The 24,725-nt window shown below is 42.5% G+C and overlaps 2 protein-coding genes across 2 annotated transcripts; one reads left to right on the top strand and one right to left on the bottom strand.

Annotated features, from left to right (window-relative positions):
* The first annotated feature begins 1,270 nt into the window (after positions 1 to 1,270).
* mcf2a (MCF.2 cell line derived transforming sequence a) lies at positions 1,271 to 22,020 on the top strand. Its single transcript, XM_029512535.1, has 32 exons — positions 1,271 to 1,463; positions 5,913 to 5,981; positions 6,140 to 6,254; positions 6,593 to 6,683; positions 8,047 to 8,166; positions 8,653 to 8,769; positions 8,894 to 9,043; positions 9,165 to 9,280; positions 9,443 to 9,557; positions 9,788 to 9,907; positions 9,995 to 10,186; positions 10,275 to 10,466; positions 10,627 to 10,798; positions 12,192 to 12,268; positions 12,451 to 12,536; positions 12,669 to 12,735; positions 12,840 to 12,955; positions 13,316 to 13,385; positions 13,473 to 13,565; positions 13,743 to 13,835; positions 14,107 to 14,232; positions 14,346 to 14,567; positions 15,352 to 15,444; positions 15,757 to 15,835; positions 15,941 to 16,004; positions 17,260 to 17,360; positions 17,743 to 17,855; positions 18,353 to 18,465; positions 18,663 to 18,766; positions 18,872 to 21,075; positions 21,337 to 21,812; positions 21,941 to 22,020. The coding sequence occupies exons 1-30, from the start codon at positions 1,349 to 1,351 to the stop codon at positions 18,910 to 18,912; spliced, it is 3,342 nt and encodes a 1,113-aa protein (XP_029368395.1). The 5' UTR covers positions 1,271 to 1,348; the 3' UTR covers positions 18,913 to 21,075; positions 21,337 to 21,812; positions 21,941 to 22,020.
* f9a (coagulation factor IXa) lies at positions 21,339 to 24,228 on the bottom strand. The gene is made up of 8 exons (XM_029512536.1): positions 24,165 to 24,228; positions 23,747 to 23,934; positions 23,646 to 23,670; positions 23,424 to 23,537; positions 22,921 to 23,055; positions 22,491 to 22,843; positions 22,260 to 22,383; positions 21,339 to 21,934 (listed from the first exon to the last, which is right to left on the bottom strand). Exons 1-8 carry the CDS (start codon positions 24,226 to 24,228, stop codon positions 21,339 to 21,341), a joined length of 1,599 nt encoding a protein of 532 aa, XP_029368396.1.
* Between the last annotated feature and the right edge of the window lie 497 nt (positions 24,229 to 24,725).

The raw sequence follows: 24,725 nt of genomic DNA, 5'->3' as shown, positions 1-24,725 counted from the left end.
GGTGGAGGTGGACACCTTCAGGCACCTCAGCAGCCATGCCTCATACAGCAGGGACACCTCATCACCTCCAGCCCTTTGGATCTCCAGCCTCAACAATCCAAACCTCCAAGCTGAATGTACCTCTTTGAAACTAGTATATTCAAAAAAAGATTTTCTGGAATAAAGCAGAATGTTTTGAAGATAACCCAATGCCCTCTGGTGCTTTGTTACTCCTACAGTTAGGTCGGCAGTCTCTGTCTGATGTAAGGGTGTGCGCTTGTGTAGGCAGCTTGAGCAATGTCTGTGTGCATTTGACCACTTTCAGTAGATGCTGTTCACTAATGAGATGGCTGAGAGGCTAAGCTGGATCAGCTGAGTGGCTACATATCAGGAAGGAGTGCTGCTGCTCTCCCACTGCTCTGTGTGTGGCCTCAGATAAAGAAAACGTCAAGCACTGTGAGTCCCTGTTGAGAGGTTTACAGTCGTGTAATAAAAATATGCAATATTTCTGAAGATTAGTACTGGTCCATTAAAAAGTGGAGTAGCTGTGGGCTGAGCTGTGTGGAGTTGAGAAAGGCTCTGTGTATCTGTATGTACACAATGACATCCTTTCATATTTGTTCCTCCTTCTGAATGTGATTGTTGTGTATTATAGGCTGTACTCCGCATGGGCCAAACTTGTTGGCAGAGGGTGGAGTAGATTTTCATTTTCTTTTTTACAAGAGGTCTATTTTCCACTGTGTGCATCTGTTCTAAAATAAAGCTGGAGTAAGTGGGGCCATGAACACGGTGGCCTTACAAACTAACAATCCATCCGACTGTAGTACAGTCAGCATTTTGCTGATGACAACCAACAGCAAGAGGGGGCATGAAGAAAAAGTTGGGAGGGAGTTGGCAGTGTGACAGGAGTTGACTGGAGCTTTGCTCAGTGCAGAGCTGACGCACCAGAGCTCAGAGACAAAGGGGAGGGGCAAGAGAGAGACAGGCAGCAGTGGACAGATGGAGTCATGTTTGTTTTGGACTATCTGACAGTCCATCTGCACTGCGAATGAGGGAAGGCACATCACAGCAGTCCCGTTTTCTGCCCCAGTGCACAGGTCTTCTGCTGTAGCTGTGCTGCTGGCTGTGGAGGCTCTCTATGCAGCTCAAAGTCACGAGGATCCAGCAGCAGCCTCAGCCTGTCCCATCTGGATTCTGGGACCTGCAGACGCAGCTTTACTTGACTCACCCTGTTAAAGTTCAGAGTCTACATGCAGACAGCATGGAAGGCGATAGGACTCTGAAGAGGATGTGAGGTCTGGACTACTGTCACAACCTCCTGAGACAGCTTTAGTTCTCTGAGCCTGATCCTGTGTCAGAGCCGAGGGGAATGGGCCCAGCCTCGCTGCAGGAGGAGAGAGAGCTGGAGAAAGAGCCCAAAGAGGAGATGGAGAGCTACCGCTGCCTTCTGCAGGCTGGCTCCCAGCTTCAGAGCACTCTGCAGCGTGAGTAAACACAGTGCCCGTTTAACTTCTAGTGGCTGCTCTCAGGCTGCTGGATAAACAGTTTTTCCATTACCCCATTTTCCATTGCTCTTCTTTTTTAAGATGCAGCGTTGAAAAGCACTGTCGAAGAAAGCTGTTTGTTTTAGTGTTCACCTGTGAGCACCATCACTTGAAGTAATCGAGATTTGTACAGAATGTCAGTGTTATTGATGTGCTAGTTCCTGCAGCTTTGCTGTAACTGTGGGCCTTTGCAGGGATTATGTCAGCTATTTTAAGCCATTGCAGATAGCCACATTTATCTATAGTGCCTGAATGGCTGTAGACTGAGCTGAAGATTCCCATGGGGCAGTACACAATGCAATCTATAGTTCTGCAGCTATTCAGATGATGATGTACATTAAATGTTGAGACAAACAAACTTTTGACATTTTCTATCTTCAAATAGCATCTGAATTGAGAAGAGAAAGGTTTCCCCTTTCTGGGTTACAGTGTTTCATTTTCCATACGACAGATGTATCAATTTTGAACAACAGTATTATGTGCCAAATTTTTCAAACCTTATTCTGAAAATCGGTCTTTTCTATTATAATAAGAAAATGGAGAACGAAGACAAGATGGTGATCAGAAATAGTTCCTGATGTGACTGACAGATTCATGGAGCAGTCTCCTGCAGAGGCTAATGTGATTACTCTGGGATGTTGGCAGCCTCGAGTTAGTGTTTAATTCATGGACCTTTGTCTTTTCATGTCTCCTGTGGCTCATTGTACCTGGGCTGAGGTGTGTGCGAAAAGAGAGCAGGGAAAAGACCACAATGACTTTGTGTTTATACCAGGTGAAGTGTGAAATTAGAGCCTGCACTCTGGGTTTGCCCTAATCTTCTTACATGGGATGTAGCGGTGAGCACTCTGCTGTATGAACCACTGACCCCAGATTAATTTACTCCATAGGTTGTCATATATTATCCTTCACATAGAAACTGACCACCCTCTGCCCTCCGGGTTCTGAACAAGCAGAGTATCACTCTCAACATTGTAATAAATGACTTCTGCTCCGACGTACTCTCCACGAGTCTTTAGGGCTTCATGAACGTGTTGTTGGACGACAGAGTAGAGGACTGTACTCCTACAGGAATGCAGTCTGAATCCCCTGTTTGCCATCACCATCCTGCCCAGCAGAACTGCAGTTACCACATAGTCCAATAATATTATGAGATGGAAAACCACACATATCATAATGAGACTGGGTGTCATTTCCACAGCAGTCAGGACTCCTCAGACATCAACGACTTTAACAGTCTCCCACGTCAGTGCTCATGTATTTCAGCTCTTCACAGTAAACACAATTCAACTAGTAGTGACGCTTAAACTGAAATGTTCACTTCTTTCAATGTTGTTCTGCCAAATGAGCCTTCAGCCAACAGTTTAACATCAACATTTTGATGCAATTAGTGATGAACATCTACCAACTGAATCAGACCAAACAGTGCACTTAAGTGCTCAATTCTCTGAACATTAAAGCCATTGAGTCTTGGAAGTATGAGCCTTGTGGGATTATTGTTCAGGGTTTACCCACAAGCTCTAGTTTCCACATACCCAACCAATGACATTTGCAATTTCCCTCTACCATTTTCTGTCAGAATGCAGCCACCCACCAGTCTAATCCCCTCAGCACTCAGAGCTCATGACTTACAGTAAAAGCAGTAAGAAGTGAGGTCTCTATGTGCTATGAAGTTGTTAGTATGTCTAAGAGAAGATATTTGCTCAGCAAGTGATTGTACGTTTCTGCCTTTAGAGCCAAACCTGACTGAATATAACAGCTATGTTTGGTATATGTGCCCTCATCATCCAGTCTCTGTTTTCTTGTACAGAATGCTTCATTCCAGAGACAGACAGAACTCATATTTTAGCAGCGTAAACATGTTTGGGTTCGTTATTTTGCCGACCTCATAATATTGACATTGTACAGTGCCTGTAAAGTGTATACACACCACTAGCAGCCCTGAGACACTCCAAAATCAAAAAAATAAAAAAATGTTTTCACTTGGACATAAAAGGCTTGTCTGAGTGCCCAATAAAAGCCACTGTAATTCAAGGTCGTTAAAGAATAAAACATGAGGAGGTCCAGGGAGGTTAAAGCTCTTTTAGGAGCTGTATGTAATGAAAGCAGTGCAGATGTTTATCGCTATTTGGACAACAGAGATAAGCTTCAGCTTTGTAGAGTGAAAGGATTGGTCTGAGTTTGAATCAGTTTTACTCTCACAAATCCCCAGTTTTCATGTTTGCCGATGTGGAACGTTTGCAAGACCACAAGAGCAGGAAGTTATTTGATTTTCTCCTGTGTGCACTATCCTGCATGTCACTTTGTCGTGACACAGGCTCAAAAGGAACCACAGCGTTTTCCAGAAAAGTACAATAACACCGTGATCTACCGTGAAGACAACAATACACCCCTTCAGTTAAAAACAGGACATTAAGATATATATAGATCATGTGTACAGCAGAGATTCAGGGGTGAGATGAGAGTTAAATCTCTTGGCTAGGAAGCTGGCATAATTTTATCCTTTAATTAATTCCTTTTTTTCTTCGGTTGCACATGCCGAAGTCTGACAAGCTGAACTTTATTTGGCAGAGATGTCAGATGTGTTAAGTGATGGGATGAGCTGTCTGCTCGTTGGAGTATATCTTCAAAAGGTTTGACAAAAAAACGTTGCAGTTTGCGGCACACAGGCTGAGCCTCCTTTGATCAACAGCAGAGGGCTGCAGTGTGTGTGTGCTTGTGTTTTAACACTAACTTCGGCGCAGTCAGAACTGCACTTTCACATGACGTTGGCTTGTTATTCAGTCATGCAGTTCTACAATATTTTGTCGAAATAATCCAAACCATAATATCTCTGCAAATTACGTCTATCTCAGTGGAAAATTGTACATTGACATGACATCTATTCATTCAAAACCCTCAGCTTCCCGAGGGTCTTGTGGTAGCAGGCATAAACAGTTATATAACTCTTCCCATGCCACTGTAATTTTACCCTTCACTTAAACTGTGTGAATACGCAGGTCATTGGTCCTGCTGTGGCCCAGCTTGGCTCAGCTCCTCTCTGTTACAGACATCAAATATTTAGCAGATACCAGCAGAATTCATTACTTGCTCTCTGACAATCCGTCGGACACTATTACTGCAGTCAATTCATGGAAAATAGCATCTCCTTTTCTCTTTTTCTGTTTCTTCAGGTTTATTTTTCCAGCTGTAAATTTTATATCCTATTTTTAAAAATTCATATTTAATGTCTGTGTTTATTATGGAAGAGAAAACAATGAATTGTGAACCTCTTAAATCTGTTGTGAAAACGACTGAGTAAAGGCAGAGACAGTTTATGGATAAGAAGTTCATGCCTAATTAATGTGCGCTTTGTTTTTTTTTTTTTTTTTTTTTTCTATGTCTACTACTGATAACTGTTTTCAGGTCAGATGCAAAGTTAATCAAACTCTAACAGAAAGTCAATTACACATTTCATGAAAGAGAAAACACAGTGTTCATAGCATATAACTTCAAAAGTGTTTATGGTTTCTCATAACATATATATAACTTGTCTAACTTAGTGAAATTGTTTATAGTATATCCAAAAGAGCAGTTTATTCCATAAATGGTTTCGGGCCACTGCATATTTGTGATGGGATTGAATGGTTTAGCATTTCAGAGAAACTCCCACTCTGGATAAGCTTGTCGACTCGGTCGACTCATTACTCAGTAATGTGAGAACAGTCTCAATATGACACACAAGTCAATGTATCTGCATCCAACCCATCTACTGAAATGTTTCCTGGACAGACGTGGGCCCCTTTTTAACTTCACTGACTGCTCTGCCAGAGACATGCATGCATTTATTGGCCAGTTGTAGCAGAAAACTAGTGGCGCCTTGCATGAGATGTGAACTGCCAGTAAACCCTAAAATAGATACTACACCAACATCCACCCAGATACTGCACAGTCAATGAGCTAATGTGTTATAGAGGTTTAATTCTCTTCCTTTGCAGCAGATAGTTGCCATCTGCTGATCGTGATCTAGGAATATGTTCAGACACATTTAATAAAGGAATATTAACCCTCAGTCCAAATTTACGCTGGCTTTGTTTGAGTGAGTTCAGATTCTTTCTTTATTTTTGGATTAAAGTTGACAGGTAATATTTTAAGCACTTACTAAGTCACTTACTTTTATTTTTGAAATGTTGCCACTTTGATGTTAAAACTTCCACTGCAATAGAAGTGTCATGTTGTCCATCAAGAAGCTGTTGTTAGACTCACCCAGTAATGTTACAACACCACCATCTTTGTCAAAATATTATTTTATTTATAGACTTTACTTTCAAGTTTTGTAGTGTTTCTACTGCTCCTCAGTCCACATTAGCTTCCTCAGAGCTTAGTTATTAAAATGTGTGCATCTTCTTGCAGAGGTGACTGTCCCTGTGAGCATGAAGGAGGTGGGGGGCTACATAGAGAAGCAGGTGGCATATCTTTCAGGTGAAAGTTTTTTTTGTTTGTTTTTTTAATAATTCCTGAAATGTTTTCTGCATTTCGTCCATTCTCATCTTTCCATCTAGTTTGTGACCACATTGTTTACAAGTCTGGAAATATTCGTAAGTCTTTAAAAAGTGACTGCTTATATCTTTTATTCCCAGGGGGGCGAGGTGAAGACTCCAGTGTCATCATCACCCTCCCTGAATGCTCAGCTTTCAGTGACATTCCAGAGGAAGCTTTAGCCAAAGTCTTCACGTACCTCACACTCATCCCTCGGTGTGTCCTAGTTCATTTATTCCAGAGTCTCCTTCTTCCTTTCTGCAGTGCACCAAAAGCCAAGTGCTTATATTCTGAGCACAGCTGGCCTTCACCGCTCCTCCTCAGACTGTCAGATGTCCTACTGATGCCCTCTGTGTCCAAAACTCATTCTTGCAAGAGATGAGAAAATCTTAAATGACATAAAACCAAAAATATTTAGTTGTCTATGATAAGAATTTTCTCCCTGCTCCTCATTGGCTGCCCTTTCTAATTTTCCCTCCATCTAGCCTGAAATTACTAGATTTCAATTTCATTGATATTAACTCTATAAACGATTGCCTAAATGTTTATTGCAGGACAAGACAACCTGGAGTCAAATTTATCATCATTTTAGACCGAAGACTGGATACATGGGCATCTATCAAAACTGCCCTCGCCCGGATAGCAGTGAGTTCACATTTTCATGTTTTTTTTTTTTTTTTTTTTTTTTGTTTGTTTGTTTTGTTTGCTTGTCTTTGTTTTCTTTTTTTCCCCCATCAGAGTGAACTGTTAGTGCCCCATTGTGTATTTCACACGCATTGCTTGTGAGGTTTGTGATTGAGTTTTAAGGCTGCTCTTTCATCCATGAGCTGCTGTCCATGGTGCTGACGACAGAAAGCACCTCATCTGCTTTCAGCGTGTTCTCCAAATATTCAACTAAACATTGTGTTTGTACTGTATGTGCCACTGCATACTGCTGCAAATGTATGAGTAAGCAAAAAAGTGGGTGATGACGCTGGGTGAGGATGAGGATGAGGATGAAGGGTGAAGGGAAACATTGCAGTCAGCGCTGCCCCCCTCCGCCTGAGAGGCAGCAGCGCCGCGGCTGTGCTCCGGCTGCCGAGCGGGACCTGCATCCATTCACTGAAATACCTGGCGGGAACTGAACGTTTGACCGAGATGGCTTCCAACGCCATGGCTGACTGTTTTTACCGGCGGGGAGTGCCGAAGATCCGGAGGAGCCCGGTAACGCGCCGGTGGTGGGGCTGTCCGCAGAGTTTGGGGGAAGTTTTTGGGCGGGCAGGGGGAATGCGGCAGCGGCACTGCGGTGCACGACGCGCTTCTGCTTAGTCATGCGATCGGCTGTGTGTGGAAGCTGAATGACACCTGATCAGAGCGATGAGTGGCGGGTGAATGCATGTGTATCCCCAAAGCTGAGGCTTGATTAATCCACCTCTGGGGGGTCGAGTCAGGACGAATGAATGTCAAAAGTTGCGTCACATGCAGCGGCATTGTTGATAATTAGTAATGACTGACTACATGTCGGAGGAGCCTGTGTTATATGTGGGTTGTTGTATGAGGAGTCTCGCTGCAGAGCTCCCTGTTTATATGCATGAATTATACCTGCATGATGAAGTGTGCTGGTCCTCACTGGGAATGAATGCAATGTAAAATGAAACTTCCATCTTTTATTGATCTTTGCCCTTATTGTCTTCCTGAGGATGCACATCACGCTGCATTCAAATCACACCTTGACACGCTGATGTGTCAGGAGTTTAAAACTAAAAGCCGAAATTTCTGCACAGTCAGACAATGACCTCAGAAGACTTGGAGATGAAACGCAGCGCGTGGCTTGTGTGAATGGTGAATTCTCAGCCCTTCACTTCTTCTCTGCTGGTTTGCAGACAGCACTCAGATCTGTGTTTCACTGTATGTGTGCAAATGATGGAAGCTGTTTGTGGTGTGCAAGTTTTTGTTTCATACAGAATCACCCTCCATTATAATGCAACGTAATGAATGTAACAGTGGTCATCTGATCATCCTCCACAAGGCTTCCTTTCCTGGGAACCTCCACCTGGTCTTGGTGCTTCGACCCACCAGCTTCTTCCACCGCACTGTCACTGACATTGGCTTTCGCTTCAGCCAAGAGGACTTCATGCTCAAGATGCCAGTAAGGCAGCTTCTCCTCAGTTACCATACCACCACACACCAAGATGGTCCTCGCTCTGGGCACAGCCATGATGTCCATGAGTGAAATGTTCTGTGGTGAGCCGGCCCAGAACACATGCAGACTTTAGTTTTAACTGTGTGAACTTTAATAAAAATCGTGAGCAACATGTTAAAGTAGTTCTCCTATTTATAGATATTTCTTCTGGCATTTCCATAGTTACAAATCAAGCTGAATGAAGAACCTGTCATATTGTTCATATGATGATTTATTTGATTAACTATCTTGCCAAAGAAGTACTCCTGAAAATGAGCCAGTTTATTAACACTGGCACTTTAATAGAAATGTGAATAAGTAGGCCTATTCATTCTAAACTAATGAAATGCTTCCGTGCTTAAGTGTTTTAGACCAATCATTTGTCCTCAAGCACTTTTAAGACAATTGCTGTACTGTATTTGTGAAAAAAAAGAAACCATTATATCTTTGCAGGTGGTGATGCTGAGCTCTGTCACAGACCTGCTGCGCTACATTAGTGAAAACCAGCTGACGTCAGAGTTTGGAGGCACTTTGGATTACTGTCACAGTGACTGGATTGTTTTACGAACGGTACACAATAATTGCAACACATCAGGACGCAACATTCACCACCTTTCTCTTATTCTTTTATTTTCTGGGGCTCGCCCCCCCCTTGTACATCATACATGTTTCTACGTTTGTGCTTCTGCGACAGGCTATTGAAAGTTTTGCTGTAACAGTCAAAGACATTGCACAGATGCTACAAGGCTTTGGCACTGAGCTGGCAGAGACGGAGCTGCCTGATAAGGGGAAGGCCATTGAGTTTCTTCTTGAGTGTCAAACTGACAAATACAGGAAACTAAAGGTAAAGTATCACATGTTTTCAAGGAAGATGTAGTTATCCAAAATGCTACAAAACGATCTAGTAGTATTTAATGAAGTAGCATTTTTTTTTTTTTTTTTTTTAATGCTGCTCTCTTTGACAGGATGCAATCAGGTCAGTTTCAAAGGAGGGTCGGCATCTTCTCTCCAGCCTGGAGACCTCTGGGAAGGTGGACGACTCCCAGTGGGATGTGAAGCTAGACTGGGAGACAGTGCAGCGGTAAGACATTTTAGGGCATCAGTTTTCTTGTATGTATTTAAACATTAGTATCTAATAAGTTTATTTCTATGTATGCTTGTAGTATTTCTTTCAGGTAGTTTACTAATTCACGTTCTTCTAGTGAAAATATAAACCTCTGATGCCATTATTTTCTATTTTTAGGCTTCTTGCCCAGCTCAGAGACATGGAGTCAGCCTTCGATGGCTTCTTTGAGAAACACCATCTGAAACTTCATCAGTACATGCAGTTGCTCAGATTTGAACAAAGCTTTCACGAGGTAAGGATATCATGCATATTTGTTTTTAGGTACATCCGCGGCATTATCTTCATACTCTGAACATTGTAACACCTTTTAATTTCGCAGCTTTATGAAACATTTTGTCGTTTGTCTTGTACAAACCGCAGGTTCGAGTTTTAATGTGGACTTGACATCTGCGGACGACCAGCTTGACTTATGACTGTTCTTTTCAATCTGTGTGTGTCTGATAGAATGTGTTTTCCTTTTAGATGGAGTTGTGTCTGGAGCATCTAATGTCTCAGGAGAAGCAGCTGTCTATATCTGTAGACACTCTGACTCAGACAGAACAGGCTCTCAAAAAGCTGGATAGTCTGGAATCAAATGCACAAGTCAGTGTTTCTTTATCATGCTGCCAACATCCGTCACTAACTGTGCGTATTAACAACAGTTTTAATAATCTTTTCTGGCCCTGTCAGGAGGTGGTGGCTCGAGCTCAGATCATCATCCTTCATGGACACCAGCTTTCAGCCAGTCATCACTATGCCATAGCTCTCATTATGCAGCGCTGCAATGAGCTGCGCCACTACTGTGATACACTCAATGCTGCTCTCAAGACCAAACACACTCATCTTTTGCACAAACACCAGCTGCTGCTCTGTCTTGGCCAGGTACTGAGATACAAGCATCTATTTACACCCAGCTCAGGCCAGACATGTAGGTATTTACAGTACAGTAAAACACGTCATCTACCTGCAGGCTCAAACGTGGTGTGATGATGCTGCTTATCTGCTGGCCAATCAGCTGGTAGAAAAGTCCCAGTCTAAGGAGGGGGCCCAGTTAGCCTTAAGGGATATTGAGAGATTCCTGGAGAGGGTGCCAGCTATCCTGAGCTCAGGCCCTGACATCCTGGCTATTGAATATGAGGCTATCATGACACCTCACCTGCAGGTCAGTGAAGCAGCTTGGATGCATTATGGTGACAGATTTACTGAAAGACCCTGTTGTCATCATTCACATGCTCATTTTTATGCGTATTGTCTGTAGCATTACTGGATTTAAAATCAAAAAGCCTGCAGTGGAACATCTGGATCTTTTGTCCTTCTGTTAGGTCCAGATTGGGAAAACATTTGAGAAACATGCAGCGCTGCAGGGGATGATCCAGAAACGACAGGTTTGTTTGAGGAAGCTGGCCGATAAACATGTTCGACCGATCCAACTTGTGGCTCCAAGGGCTGAAAACCCACCGCGCTCCAAGTCCCCTCTCTTCTCCCCGAAGCATGGTGCAGTACACACACGTACACACACACACACACACACAAGTAATCTTAGGTCAAAACAGTCATTGGTGAGACCGGACCGGACCAGTACTGGTGTTTCACTGATTATCAGGGTGTGAATCACGTGAAGCCAGGAAGCCTTTTAAACTGCTGCGGGACATGGAGACAAAAACTTTATCAGCGCTTTGGTCTCACTTCATACCTTCAGCGTAATGGTGAATGGTGTTTTTATTTTTTCTCTGCCGGTCCATGAAGAAATGTATTTATATGGAACCGGTCCAGCTGCTTTAGGCAGACACTGTCACTTCATCCAAGCCAATTTTGTAATAATGATGCAGAACTATTAAAAAAACATCAGCCTTTTTTTGTTAATTTCACCAGTTCGCAGTATATACGGTAAAGATTGTACTAATTAACTCCCCACTCGCCCTCCCCTTTTTCGCAGGCCCAGTATGGAACCAATCCCTCCTCCCACCGCATCATTCCTTTAGGCACCATGCTTGAATTAACACATCAGAGGGCCCCACTGAAAAGGCCCGTGGTGTTCCTGAATGGCTCTGGGGCAAGCATGCCACCTTTAAAACAAGCTTGAACAAGGATAGATGGAATAATCAGTCCAAGGGGACAGACCTGACTGCTCTGTTAGTCAGAGTAGCTGCTATAGAGCCATATGTGCTCATATACATTAAAGAATCTTTCATCTCCCCCTGCATCTCATGGGAGTTTATACAAAGCAACCCATACACACTCGTACCTAATTAATACTGTATGGGTTATCTGGTGAGTGTGTCTGGATCCAGTGAACATATGAAAGTGAAATGTGTTTTTTCTATGTCCATCCAAGTCATTAAGTCTTGTTCTTCATGGTAGGAAGCCATCCTAATGAGAGTGATCATGAGCTTCTCTCGGGCTTCCTTGTTATTCAGGACACTATTTTACAGGAGGATATGAAGGGCAAAGTGCTTGGCTATAATTGACTTGATCCAGTATAAGCATGCATACCCTTGATGACTATAACAATGTACTCAAGGCCGAAGACTCAATGGAGCTCGGAAAAGCATGATGAGATTCAGCTGCTGGGATCATAAGGACAAACGCTGCTTTGTGTCTGTAAAGGCAGTTTCCAGGCCAAACATTTAGTGAAGGCTACCTTTAATCATTGATCACCTCCAATGTCCGTCATCACCGATTTATGTTTATTCAGTTACTGAAGAACAAAAAATGGTCACAGGCAAGGTAACCCAATCCGTTTGGAGCTACCATGTTCACAATGTGTTTGATTCATAATTCAGTCACCGCGCTACACTGTACAGGACAGATACACTGTGTGTGAAATGCACATTGCACTTATACGCTCAGTGATGAGCTGCTTTTGCTGATGCATTTGTTTTTAAAGGTGATGGTTTGAAGTTCACATTCGACATCTCTCTGCCTGGGAAGAGATCATCCCGAAAGAGCCCCAATGCCAGAAAGGTAGAGGAACAAGTCCTTCCTCTAAGTGTTTATGTCCATCCATTGTTACAGTGCAATGCGAAAATACTTATTTCATTTCAAATAAAATGTTATCTTCTAACTCGAATTTGATCCAATGATTTGTTAATTGTAAAAATATTTTCTGAAACTTGAAAATTGTTGTGAATTTGTGGTATATTCAGATTGAGGTGATGCACGACTATCGGGAGAGCCGGACCTGTGTGCCGTACAACCTGGAGGGAGAGGACAGCCCAGATCTGTTGAAGCAGTAAGGAGGCGGACATCTGTCCGTCCTTAGTAGTTCTCTTAATGTTGTTTACTTTGTGATTCTCTTTGTTTGGTGCTAATGGTGGCCTCTGCTCCCCACTTGTCAACTTCTGTTTGTATGTCTGTATCACAGCCATGTGATGAGGGAGCTCATAGAGACTGAAAGAATCTATGTGGAGGAGCTTCTGTCAGTGCTGCTGGTGAGAAAACCCGCTTTGTTTCCTTGCTGTGGGTGTAATTCCTGCTTATGGAACTCTTATTGCATTTACTTCCTTAAATGTGTTGCTGTAATGAAATGTTATAGGGTTACAGAGCTGAAATGGACAACCCAGCTCTGTCAGGGCTTTTGCCCCCAAGCCTGCACAGCAAGAAAGATATTCTCTTTGGAAACCTGCCTGAGATCTACAACTTTCATAGCAGGCAAGTGACCGATGCCTCACATCACACAGGCCTACTTTTACATGCAAGTCTTGAGCTGAACATGTACGTTAATGTGTGCAAATGATTGACCATTACACAATTTCACACAGAAGTGCAAAGTTAAGATTGTGCAGGGAATAACAATGCCTATATAAACATTTAGAAAAACCACATTTGTAGAATTCAACATTTACAATATGCGCATTATGGCAATTGTGTTCTGTCCACAACTTGCCACCATCCTAGATGTAAATAACTGTATGTTACCAAAAGTGGTAGCTGAGTCCTGTTATACAACTATATGTGTGTACAAATTTGTGCATTGAAATTGATGCGACTTTTGTCCTTCTGGGGATCCAGGGTCTTCCTTCAGGACCTGGAAGGATGCCTGGATGCTCCTGAAAGTGTCGGAGCTTGTTTTCTGGAGCGGGTGAGATGATAAATGTTTAGTGGCTTTATATTTTAATCATTTACTGTCATTCCCTTTTTTTATATATTTTTTTTCTATCGCCTCCAGAAAGAGAGTCTTCAAATGTATGAATGTTACTGTCAGAATAAACCACGCTCTGACTTGCTGTGGAGACAGTTCTCAGACTGTGCTTTCTTTCTGGTGAGTTTTAAGATTTAAAGCTTCCAACAGCAATTGACTTTTTGTGTGGCATCATGAAATACACAATACACAATACATTTGCAACACGTCTGTACATATTTGAATATTTGTTCACGCAAAACACAAGATCTTCCATTCACATGCATCAAAATGATTTCTTTTTTCTCCCTTATAAAGGAGTGTCAAAAAAAGCTGGAACACAAACTGGCCCTGGATTCTTATCTTTTGAAGCCAATCCAACGCCTCACCAAATACCAGTTACTGCTTAAGGTTAGACGGAGGGCAGGTCCTGTCACACACACAGCAAACACTGAACACCCAGGTCATACTCACTGCCAGCGCGGCTGATGGGTGGACATCAGACAGCAGCAGAGCTTGTAGACACAAATATCAAAGACAAAAACTGAAGCAATCGAACCAGAAAAATATGAAAGCAAAGCTTACTTTTTCTGCCAGGCCTTTCAGTACCATAAAAGCTTCTCACCACTTGAGTGTGCTGTTTTAGCTTCAGTATTTATCGATGTTTTTTTTTTTTTTACAGGAGCTGTTAAAATACAATACAGACTGTGAGGGAAGTTCTGAACTGCAGGGGGCGCTAACAGCAATGCTAGACCTGCTCAAATCAGTCAATGATTCTATGCATCAGATAGGAATCACAGGATATGAGGTGAACAAAGTCTTTGTAATAAATGTATTTTCATTTTGCTGTGGTGTGCGTTTTACAGGGACTGTATTTACAACAAGGGTTTACACATCAGCACCTTTCCTCATTATATACAGGGTGACATTTGCGAGCTGGGCCGTGTGTTGATGCAGGGCTCGTTCAGCGTGTGGATCAGCCACAAGAGAGGTCCCACACGCATGAAAGAGCTGGCTCGCTTTAAGCCGATGCAAAGACATCTCTTCTTGTACGAGAAAGCTCTGCTCTTCTGCAAACGCAGGGAGGAGCATGTAGACGGCTGTGACAAGACACCCTCGTACAGCTTCAAGCACTGTCTAAAGGTGTGTGCCTCATAGAGAGTGTGTTATGTCCTAGATGAGCTGTGGCACAGTGTAAGCATACTATGCATTATTACAGGGGACTAGTGGACTGATTATTTCAAGTCTGAGAAAATTGGTAAATATGGATGAAGATAATCTCTTCTCATTTTGATACAATGTAACGTACCATAAAGATAATCTACACTCTGCTATTGTAGTCTATCATGTAAATTAAGTCACATTTGAGTTGGCTCCAGAGAAATCTTGTTTATGATGGCAAATTATTACTGAAAAAACACTTTTTCGTGTTTTTGTGACAGACAACAGCTTGTGCAGGTTTAAAAAATATTCAGAAATACAGAAGTCTGTTTCTTACCTGATTTACAAATAAATTAAGTTGCAGCAACTTAATATACCAATTATTAATTTTTAACATTCATCTCATCCAATTACCACTCTGTAACTATGACTAATGAAGCAAATGATCTATATTGACAAGAGTAAGCTGATCTAAGTACCCATGTTGTTGGAAGTTGCCCAGCTTGCCACCGATTCCACTGTATTCTTGCATGAATTATTTTGTGTGTATCATTGTGTGGAAGCTGACAGACCAACAGCTGCTGTCGCTGCTTCTGTTGATTTATTATTGAGGATGTGGGAAGGAAGCAGTTGCACAGCGGAGGTGTGTCTGTGAGTGTGGTTGTCTGCTCTCTGACACGACAGATGTGTTACATGATGTAAGTCTGATGTAGGCAGTGCTGTTTGTGTGTGTGTGTCAGCGTAAACAGTGTATGTGTCTTGGCAGATGATTGCCGTGGGGATCACAGAGAACGTCAAGGGAGATGTGAAAAAGTTTGAGATCTGGTACAGTGGCAGGGAGGAAGTGTATGTGGTTCAGGTAAGGAGCGTTACAAAAGTTTACTGTTGTCAACAAGGCAGTACTCTTTGTGTAGGCGATATTAATTTACAACACTTTTTATCACAAACTCACCGAATTCATTTTAGCAGAGAAGACAAATATACCTCATCACTGTAAAGGTAAATAGTCCCCTTAGAAATCACCATCAGCGTTCACAACATGCTGACTTTTTATTCAGACAGAGGCCTAACTGAAGAAACAGCATTTCAGCCTATGATACAACAAAGTACAGCATACCGAATGCTGTAATCCAGATGTTTAGCCTGTTGTGATGTTTTTGTTGTCTTGCAGGCTCCGACTGTGGAGGTGAAGATGGCTTGGCTCAATGAGCTGCGCAGAATCCTAACAAACCAGCAGAAGCTGCTCAGAGGTCTGTGGAAATTTACAGTTTTTTAACATCGAAATAAAAGTGTTAAAGTAGAATCAAATGAATGCTGTTCATAATTCAGCTTTACCTCCTTCCTCCTCCTCATAGATGAAGTATATCAACATGGCCAAATGGCTGAACACATGCAGCTTTCTCCTCCGCTGTCGGAGAGGTTAGTGCCCACAGTTATTTACAGAACCAGAGTTTAGTCTGCTAGGTGCATGACTCGAGGATACAGTCACACGAAAGCACCAACAGGTAAAACACACATGCAGCCACAGCACAGCAACTAGTTTTCACATGTGATCACAGCTTGAGTCAATGTCGTTTCTGGTGACTGTGGTCGATGCTTCTGTTAGTGTGTGTGGCTCTGTGTGAGAACGGGGGCCTGTCCCCACTCCTCCCATCCCCCACCTGCAGGGGCATGCAGCCGTCCAGAGGGGTTCCCAGGGGCTGTCTGCCGGGGCTGGACTTTGTCTCGCTGTCAGCTGACGTGTTTCTGTGCCTTCGTTCCCGGAGCCCCCGGCCCCGAAGCCCCCGGCAACGGCCCCGGCCACGCCCCCGCCACCGTCCCCAGCGCCACTGACCTGCCCTAACGCTCAGTGGTAATCTCAGCCTGGCTCACCTCGCCTTGGCCTGGCATGAACCACCTGACCCCAACTTGGAGACCAATAACCCAGGGCTCCTGTGTTTGCATAATGATCGCCACCCGCAACCCCTTTAATAGCCTCATTCTGGTTCATAACTGACCCCCCACCCCTCCTGTTGTTGTCATGTTAAGAGGCTTGTGTCTGATTAGCTCTTCCATGGTATTTCTAACATGATGTGAAAACAACCTCTCTTGGTTCTACATCTCAGATTTGCTATTTTGCATGTAATGCAAAGGGCAAACAGAAAGAAAAGGGGTTTGGCTTCATCCCATTAATTTTCTTAATTTCCTCATGAGAGCTGCTTTTCAAGATGGGGCTCGTTTGTTGAGATTTGATCAAGCTGCTGTAGAATTCGATTTGAAGAAACTTTACTTCAGCATATATAACTTTGCTTTCAGCATATATAAGGACCAAATCTCTTGATAAATCGAGACCAGATCTTCCCTTGTGTTGCCACGTGCCGACCCAGTGTGAAAACTGTGTCAGTCTCTGAGTCAGTGGTTTCTGAGTCCTAATTTCCACCTTTTACAGAGACGCTTGCACACGGCTGGTCTGTGCTCTGTCCTGGTGCCTGAATGGTCATGGCTATGTGGAGAAACAGGACAGAGTTCTTCCTTGGCACTGATCTGGGGCCAGCCATACTGTTCCCCCCAACCGATATGGATCACACTCAGGGACCAAGAGCTGACCCTAGATTGTGTGGCTGAGGATAACATCTATCCTGAGTCCATCTGCTGACTGCGCACTCGTTGGTGACATGTCCTGTTTTGTGTTTAGCATGCAGCAGAGGGCGTCAGTGAGCTCAGAGGACACAGAGTCAGGGAGGAGCAGTCCAGACCCCCAGCCTAACTCCCCTAAACACCAGCACAACCGCAGGAGTGAGTACATCTCATCCGCTCACATTTCTGCTTTAATCAAGTAGATACTTAGTAACTGCTTCAGAAAATGTTAATGTTTGTTGAAGACTGTTGCGGATTTTCTTCTTAATTCTTAAATGATGGAGATGTTTGGCTTTCCCAATCAGCTGTTTAAGTGTACTTTGACCTGAAAAACGTGGTACGTGGAGGAATTTGGGGGGGAGGAATGTCCTGCCACTGTAATTACCTTTTGATTCTGCATTTTTGATAATTTCCCAGTAAGTGACAAAAAGGCCGTTATGATTCAACACAGTTACGAAGTATCTACCTGGGCCTTTAAGGCGTAGCAGTCTGAAGCATGCTTTCATCAGCGCCTCTAAAGCCAGAGTGATGTCTGTCCCAGGTTGGCCAGGAGCTCATCACTCGGTAAACATCTGCGAGGGTCTGGAGGAGTGGACTGGAGGTCGGGACGCTTTCCACCCATCTGATACGGAGGGGAAAGTTTTGATGCAGCTGGTGAGACTAAATGCAGTAAAAATCATCCCAGTTTTGACATAATGACTGTATATTCAGGTGCAGGACTTCTAGTTTGTTATTTTAAAGAGATCAATATGCTGACAAAACCTTTTCATCTCAACATTCAATTCAGCAGCTGTTTAGGAGGCTTCCATCAGATCACCCCACATCTTCCTCAGCAGATAATTAGTCACAGATACTTCAAATTGCAGATGTTCAAATGTCCATTTTCCTGAGCGCTCTTTACTGTTTGATCTACAAAAAGGAGTTGACAAAACAATCTCAGCTTACACTCCATTCAATAAGATCATACACTTGAACTGACGTATTTATTTATTTTTCTTTTAATCCTTGACACCTTTCTGGCTGTTCACATTTGTCTTCTTATTATTATTTTTATTATTTTCTGCATTGCTTCCAACACAGCTACAAAAATGAAACTTTTGCACTGTATAAATAAATCGTTATGTTGTGCTTGACAGTTTCTTCCGTGTTAGTCTCCAGGCAGATACAGGGCTTTGGCTGACTGTCTTCAAAATGGACCAGAGAGCATCACCATCAAATGTGGAGACGTCATTCAACTGCAAAGTGAAGACAACGGGGGACGCTGGTGAGTTTTTTCGGCCCATCCACACGGACGATAGGCGGTAAACTAGTTTGCCACGGTGATATCTGATCACCCAAACACCTACAACTTATAAGAAAGACGGTTCCAGTCACACACTACATGATGTTTCTAACCAAAATGTCTTCATCTAATTTCTCCCCGTTTCCCTCTTATCTCTTTACTTATTATTCATCCTTCAGGCTGGTGAAAAATCTGAGTCGGCGACAAGAGGGCTTCATAGCAGCAGCTAGCCTGCAGCTGGTTATAGGAGGCAGCAACCAAGGACACTCCTCCAGACTAGGAGGTAAAGAAAAGACACGGGCTTCAAACTGACAATATGCTGTTATGTTGAGCTCTAGTATTTCTTGGCTTTGATTTACTTTTCTGAAGTCTCTGCATTTTCTTGTAGACCCAGGGAACCTGAAGGCGAGAAAGCTCAGCTCCCCATAGAGAGGAAAGCACAGAATGTGAATCCAATATTTACCTGTGGAGGATGAACAGACAGAAGGAACAGATTGAGCCATAGCTGTCTCATAACTGATGTACTATGAACCGCTCACTCCTCACTCACTGGTGCCGTCTGCTTTCTTCAGCACAGCTCAAACATTACAAAGAAAAAAAGTGTGGGAATGAACAGAGTGTTTTTTTTCCCCCACCAGGTTTTCATTGACAATCCACTGGGCCGATGTTTTCTGATAGTGAAGGTGCGTGATGGCACCAGCACAAAGGCACAGGAACTATTAAGCCCTCTTGGACAATCAATAACTGATCCCTGGATCTCGATTGGTCTTCCTCTTTTCTTATTGGTAATGAGCATCTTCTCCTTCTGGCACTCCATCTGCAACACACGTGATGTTGTTGCTTACAGGAGTGAGCCATTTCACAACTCGATGACATTTTTCAAACCTCCTTCATTCCAGCTCAAACTTGAGGTGTTTGTGTGCGTTTATTCCTGTTTGTCTCACTGTTTGTCGGATGGATGCTCACCCAGGACTTGCCTGAAAGGTTTCTTAAAGCGGTGACTTTTTTACATATATCATTTTTAACATTTATTGTACCTCAGTGTTTCATCTTTGTGTAGTTGTTGACATTTTCCATCAAACTACTTCATTGTATTTTTCTTACATTTCATCCCTTAAGGCAAAACTCTTCTTTACAGTTTAGAAAGTTAAAATGCCAAAATGTGCCATGCCATAATGCCTTTTTTATTCCTCCTCTTTTGGAGTCTCTCGTATGTGCTTTTTGCAGAATCAAATTCTTGTCTTGCTTTAACCTGACCTCACAAATATCCAACAGGCACTTTAATCAGGTGGAAGGACAAAAGAGATGAAAAGCCACCTATTGTCTACTGAATGTGGTCTTTGCTTGACACTTTACCTCTCTCACTGTGCATTTCCCCTTATTCACACTTTTACGTCCTCCATCTTGAACGATGCATTAGGGAGGAAGGGGCGATGTACCACCCATGCAGGCAGGCAGCAGCCGACATGTCAGCGATGGCAGTGTATTCCTCTATGTGTGCCACAAATAAATCCGAGGTACGTGGCACAGAGCACCAAACATTGTCATTCTGGTTAGGCTCTTTTAGGAGCCGACTGTCAGTCACAGAGACGGAGGGGAGGGCGAGGCAGATTAGGAGAAAGAGAAAGACGGAGATTATGCTCTGTGTGCCTCTCCATCACGAAGGCAGATTGCTTCCTCCTTACCATTACAGCTCAGTTAATCTTGGGGTTCCGCATTAAAAGGGATCTTACAGCTGACATGAAATACACCCTCTGTGTCAAATGCTTAATTAAATATTGATTGCAGACTTATATGAATTTACCACATCAAATCACGGCCCCAGTTGGAGGGCTGCCTTTGATTCGCTGTGTTTGATATGGAAATGAGTCTGGAAAGCAGCAGGGGCCGCTTTGCACTACTACCTATGTTGTTAATATATTTATTTATTTTGCTGTCATTTTGTTCCTTCACATTGTGAGGCATCTGTGAAGCCCCATATGAAATTACATCTCCATATATTTACAGGAACTATGCTTGACTGCACAAAAGCAACCACTTAATTTTTGCCTTCTAGCTTTTGACAATTTTTTTTTTTTTTTTCAACTGAATCCAAAATGCTGCAGATTTTCCAGATTGGAAAACAAAGAAAAAAACAACTGCTTGAAATATTATGTACCGTGATGAGATAAGTAGCCTAAACCTGATGCTGAATATTCCTTTAAGGTGAAGATGCATGGCAACTGAGCAGTGAACAGGTTTGTGTTGTTAGACAGTCACTGATCTAAACTGGCTTCTTTTTGTACAGCTTCAGTTCTGCATTAAATCATCAAATAAAATAAACTATATATTTCAATAATTTTTTTGGCATTTGAAATAATTCAGTGTTTAGTGACATATTTACCTTGAAGTTTTTAGTCACATCATTTGTAAAGATAATTTTTAGATACCTGTACTTGTAGAACATTTGTTAACCAGCAGATGGGAGTGTTGACATTTGCTTTAACTGTTTTTGTTTTTGTAGGTCTGATTTGCTGAATTTGGTGTTCATTTTTAATGATCATATTTACTGTCTTTCCTTTTTACTCTATAAACTATAGAGTCCTTCTGAAGGTAATTAGTATGTTACAATCTATTAGCCTTTGTCAATCTAAAAAAGTTAATTATACCTTTAATACCTTTATACTATACATTTTTTGTACACATGCTACATGTCTTTAATCACAGTCATACCTTTCAGTGTAAAAGCATATACTCTACATAAATATACATACAGTATATGCCAATATTCATATTTAATGACGTATGTAAAGGAAAGACATTTTATTTAACATGAAACACACTTGTAAACCATTGTTTTGTTTTTTTCTTTAGATTTATGGATCATCTTCTACATCAAATGTATCAAGTGCCATCCTGTGTTTAGTCAATCCCATAACTTGGTTTATCCAGCTGTAATAAAGGGACACTCGTGTATACACACCATACTTCCCATCCTTCGCACATTCTTCCCCCCAGCTCACGATGCCTGTCAGGAACCACGTGTCATGAAAGCTGTTTGCATGAGGGCCTCCACTGTCACCCTGACAGGCATCTTTGGCCTCATTGTAGTATCCTGCACAAAACATGACAGTAGTGATCCTGTCACTGCTGCTCTTCTTACACGCTGTCCAATCTATGAAAGGGACCTCAACCTTCTGCAGCGTACTGGCTGTGGAGCCAAGGTAGCGTGTTCGGCCCCAGCCGCTGACTACAGCCGGGGACGTGTTCTTCATGAGGGCCTCTGTGAAAGCCCTGGGCCCTATGCAGATGGGCCGCACCGTTCTGGAGAAGGTGATGGGAGTTTTGAGGTAAAGTAGGGCAATGTCATGGTTGTACAAGCTCACGCTGACGTTGTAGAGTGGGTGTATGTGCTGCTGCAAAACTTCATGATCCTGCTCTGTGCCATCGTTGATGTGGATGTTATGCTCCCCTGCAGACAGAGAGACATGTCAGACTGAGAAATGACTGACTCCCTCCAGGGATTTATTCTACAATAAAACAGCGGCGGTGGATATCCCGAAGCAGATCTTAAAATAAATGTATAATAATTCTTTTTTATTTAATCTGTCAGTTGTTTTCTTGATGGGCTGACCAGTCATTTGGCTTACGAAACATAATAATGTAATAAAAAAAGAAGATCCAATAAAAATTGCAGTATCTTGTTTTTTCAGTCCAAAACCCAACAACAAAATCAGCTGTCAAAACAGTTGCCTAATTTTTTTATTTTACTTTATTCTACACAGAGTGGTTCTTACCCACTCTGACAAAGAAGCAGCTTTGTATTTCCACCAGGCAGTGAGCAGCAGTGATAACCCATCTTTCACTGAGAATAGAGCCCCCGCAGAATAAGTCACCGGTGGCACACAGTACCAAGGCTATCTGGGAAAAGAGGGAGAGCAGAGCTGTGGCTGCAGTGTACATATTACAGCTGCTGTTTCTCTTCCCTCTAACAGACACACATTATTACTTTTACTTCCATATAATACCTGCCATGGTATCTCTCCTGGAGTGACCTCCTTGCCACCTACAATGCGTTTAAGGCCAACATGCGGTTCCACAGTGGGGGCTTTGTCTTCACTGAACACCCAAATGGCCGGTCTCTTAATGGAATAGTTTCTGAAAGCTTGATCTGTGGCTGGGAAGGAGTCTGTGGTACTTGCTGGAGTCGAGGGAGTGGACGTAGTTGTGCTGATGTTGGCCGGTGAGGGAGTGGACGTAGTTGTGCTGTTGTCGGTCGGAGAGGTTGTGTTCTGCAGGGTTGCATTCTCATTGTTGACCAGAAATCTTCTGAACGCGCCACTGACCTCTGCCAGAGCAGTTCTGCCACATGGGAATTCAACTGGTAACGTGAAAAGAGAGGTGTCAAAAGTCACCATTGCCGTTCATTATTAGCATTCAGTAGGAGCATGTCAGTACCTTCTGGTTTACAGTTGACACCATCCTCCATCAGGACGTATCCTGTGGCACAGGAACATTTTGCTCCAAAGATTCCCATTGGCAGACAGAAGTGCATACAGTCACCATTTGCCACATCGCATCTTTTTGCTAGAGCTGAGCAGAAAAAGATAGAGAAATGATTCCAGGTCACAGAAAAACGTCTGTGTGAAAACTCTGGTTGTTTTTTTAGGGCACTCAGCTAAATGCAGTCGCTCCTCACACAAACAGCACTTTGCCAGCTCTTTATAGAATTTCCAAAAAGGCAAATGTAATTTTGGAAGCTAAAACTAGATTGAAGCTGGAAACAAGCACTGATTTAATTTTGAAATAAGAAATAAAAAAAGAGCATCTGGCTGTTTATCCTTTTAGACTGAGATCCGATCATATCTCTTCTCATATTCTCAACAAATTTGTATCTTGTAGCATCAGTATCCATTTTCTTTTAATCTCGTTTTGACCTCAGCCACAGGACTTCGACTCACCAATCTCACAGTTGCTGCCAGTGAATCCAGATGAACATGAGCAGGTGTAGGAGCCAAAGTGGTCTTTACATAAGCCCTGGTTCAAGCATGGATTTGGCTTACACTGATTACCATCTGTGGAATAGAAAACACATGTTCTATATCACCAATCACAACATAATGTAAAGAAACACACACATTATATAGACAAGTGATAACAAGACTGCCATTAAACAGTTTTACCTACATATCCTGCCCAGAACTCCATCTGAAACAGAGTAAAGTCTGATGAATGCATTTGGAATAACAGTATGTGAAATATAACTCGTTTATCCAACACATACTGTCTTCTCATCATTCTCAAAAGTCTCCCTGGCCTCTTCCAAGTCACAAACTTCCTCAATGCACTCTCGTTTCAAATCACCCTGAAGAAACTCCTCAAACAGTCCCGTGTTGTCCCGTTTGTGCCTGCGCAGAACACTGTCAGCTGCCTGACCAGAGACAAACACTGGACCTGAGGCCGGAGCTGGGAACAGGGGGAGTAAAAAGACAATATAATCATGGACTCACATTAACGTATCACAGGTCACCACAACATATATCCAGAGTTTAGAGATATTCTCTTCAATAACGTAAATAAAAAGGACGATTCCTCAGCTGTCACAAGCACTCACAACAGTCTTAAAGCAAAACAGCACAACCATAATAAACTTCAAGTTGTCCATAAATTATTGAAGAGCCTTATAAATAATTCTATAATACCTCCAGAGCCCATATGAACGGCCGAAAACAACAAAGCCAGCAAAGACAAAGAAACTAGCTCCATTCCAAACTGCTGTGAAGTCCAGCCAGTCACACACTGGACTATCGCTCCAAAGTACAACACTCTGTTTGCACATCTATACCACAATTAAGTGTGTATTTGCTCAGAAGAAAAAAAAAAAAAACAAAACCCAAAAACAAACAGTGCTTCTGGGTGTAGATCCCAAACATACAACAGTATGTTTATTTGTATATTAAGAAACGGCAGATGATCAGAACAAATGATTGACCAATTTAGGGGAAACCAAGATCTTCCATTTTTAGTTTCCCCTCGCAATCCAGTTTGTACACTCCAGGTCCTAAATCAATACAATCAGCTACACATACAAAGGTCTTTTAGTGAAAACACCAAAGAGTTTTCCTCCAGAAGCTCTATACTTTATCAGATACACACATTCAGAGTTTTTACAACTGGATTTTCACAAACAAACCACATTTTATTGCCCAATTTAATGTATTTTAATATTACTACCTATTTTAATCTCTTTAGCTGAATATAGT

The sequence above is a fragment of the Echeneis naucrates genome, chromosome 10 (assembly GCF_900963305.1).
Source record: "Echeneis naucrates chromosome 10, fEcheNa1.1, whole genome shotgun sequence".
NCBI classification, from domain to species: Eukaryota; Metazoa; Chordata; class Actinopteri; order Carangiformes; family Echeneidae; genus Echeneis; species Echeneis naucrates.
The sequence above is the reverse complement of the archived record's forward strand: the minus strand, read 5'-3'. Positions and strand labels throughout refer to the sequence as shown.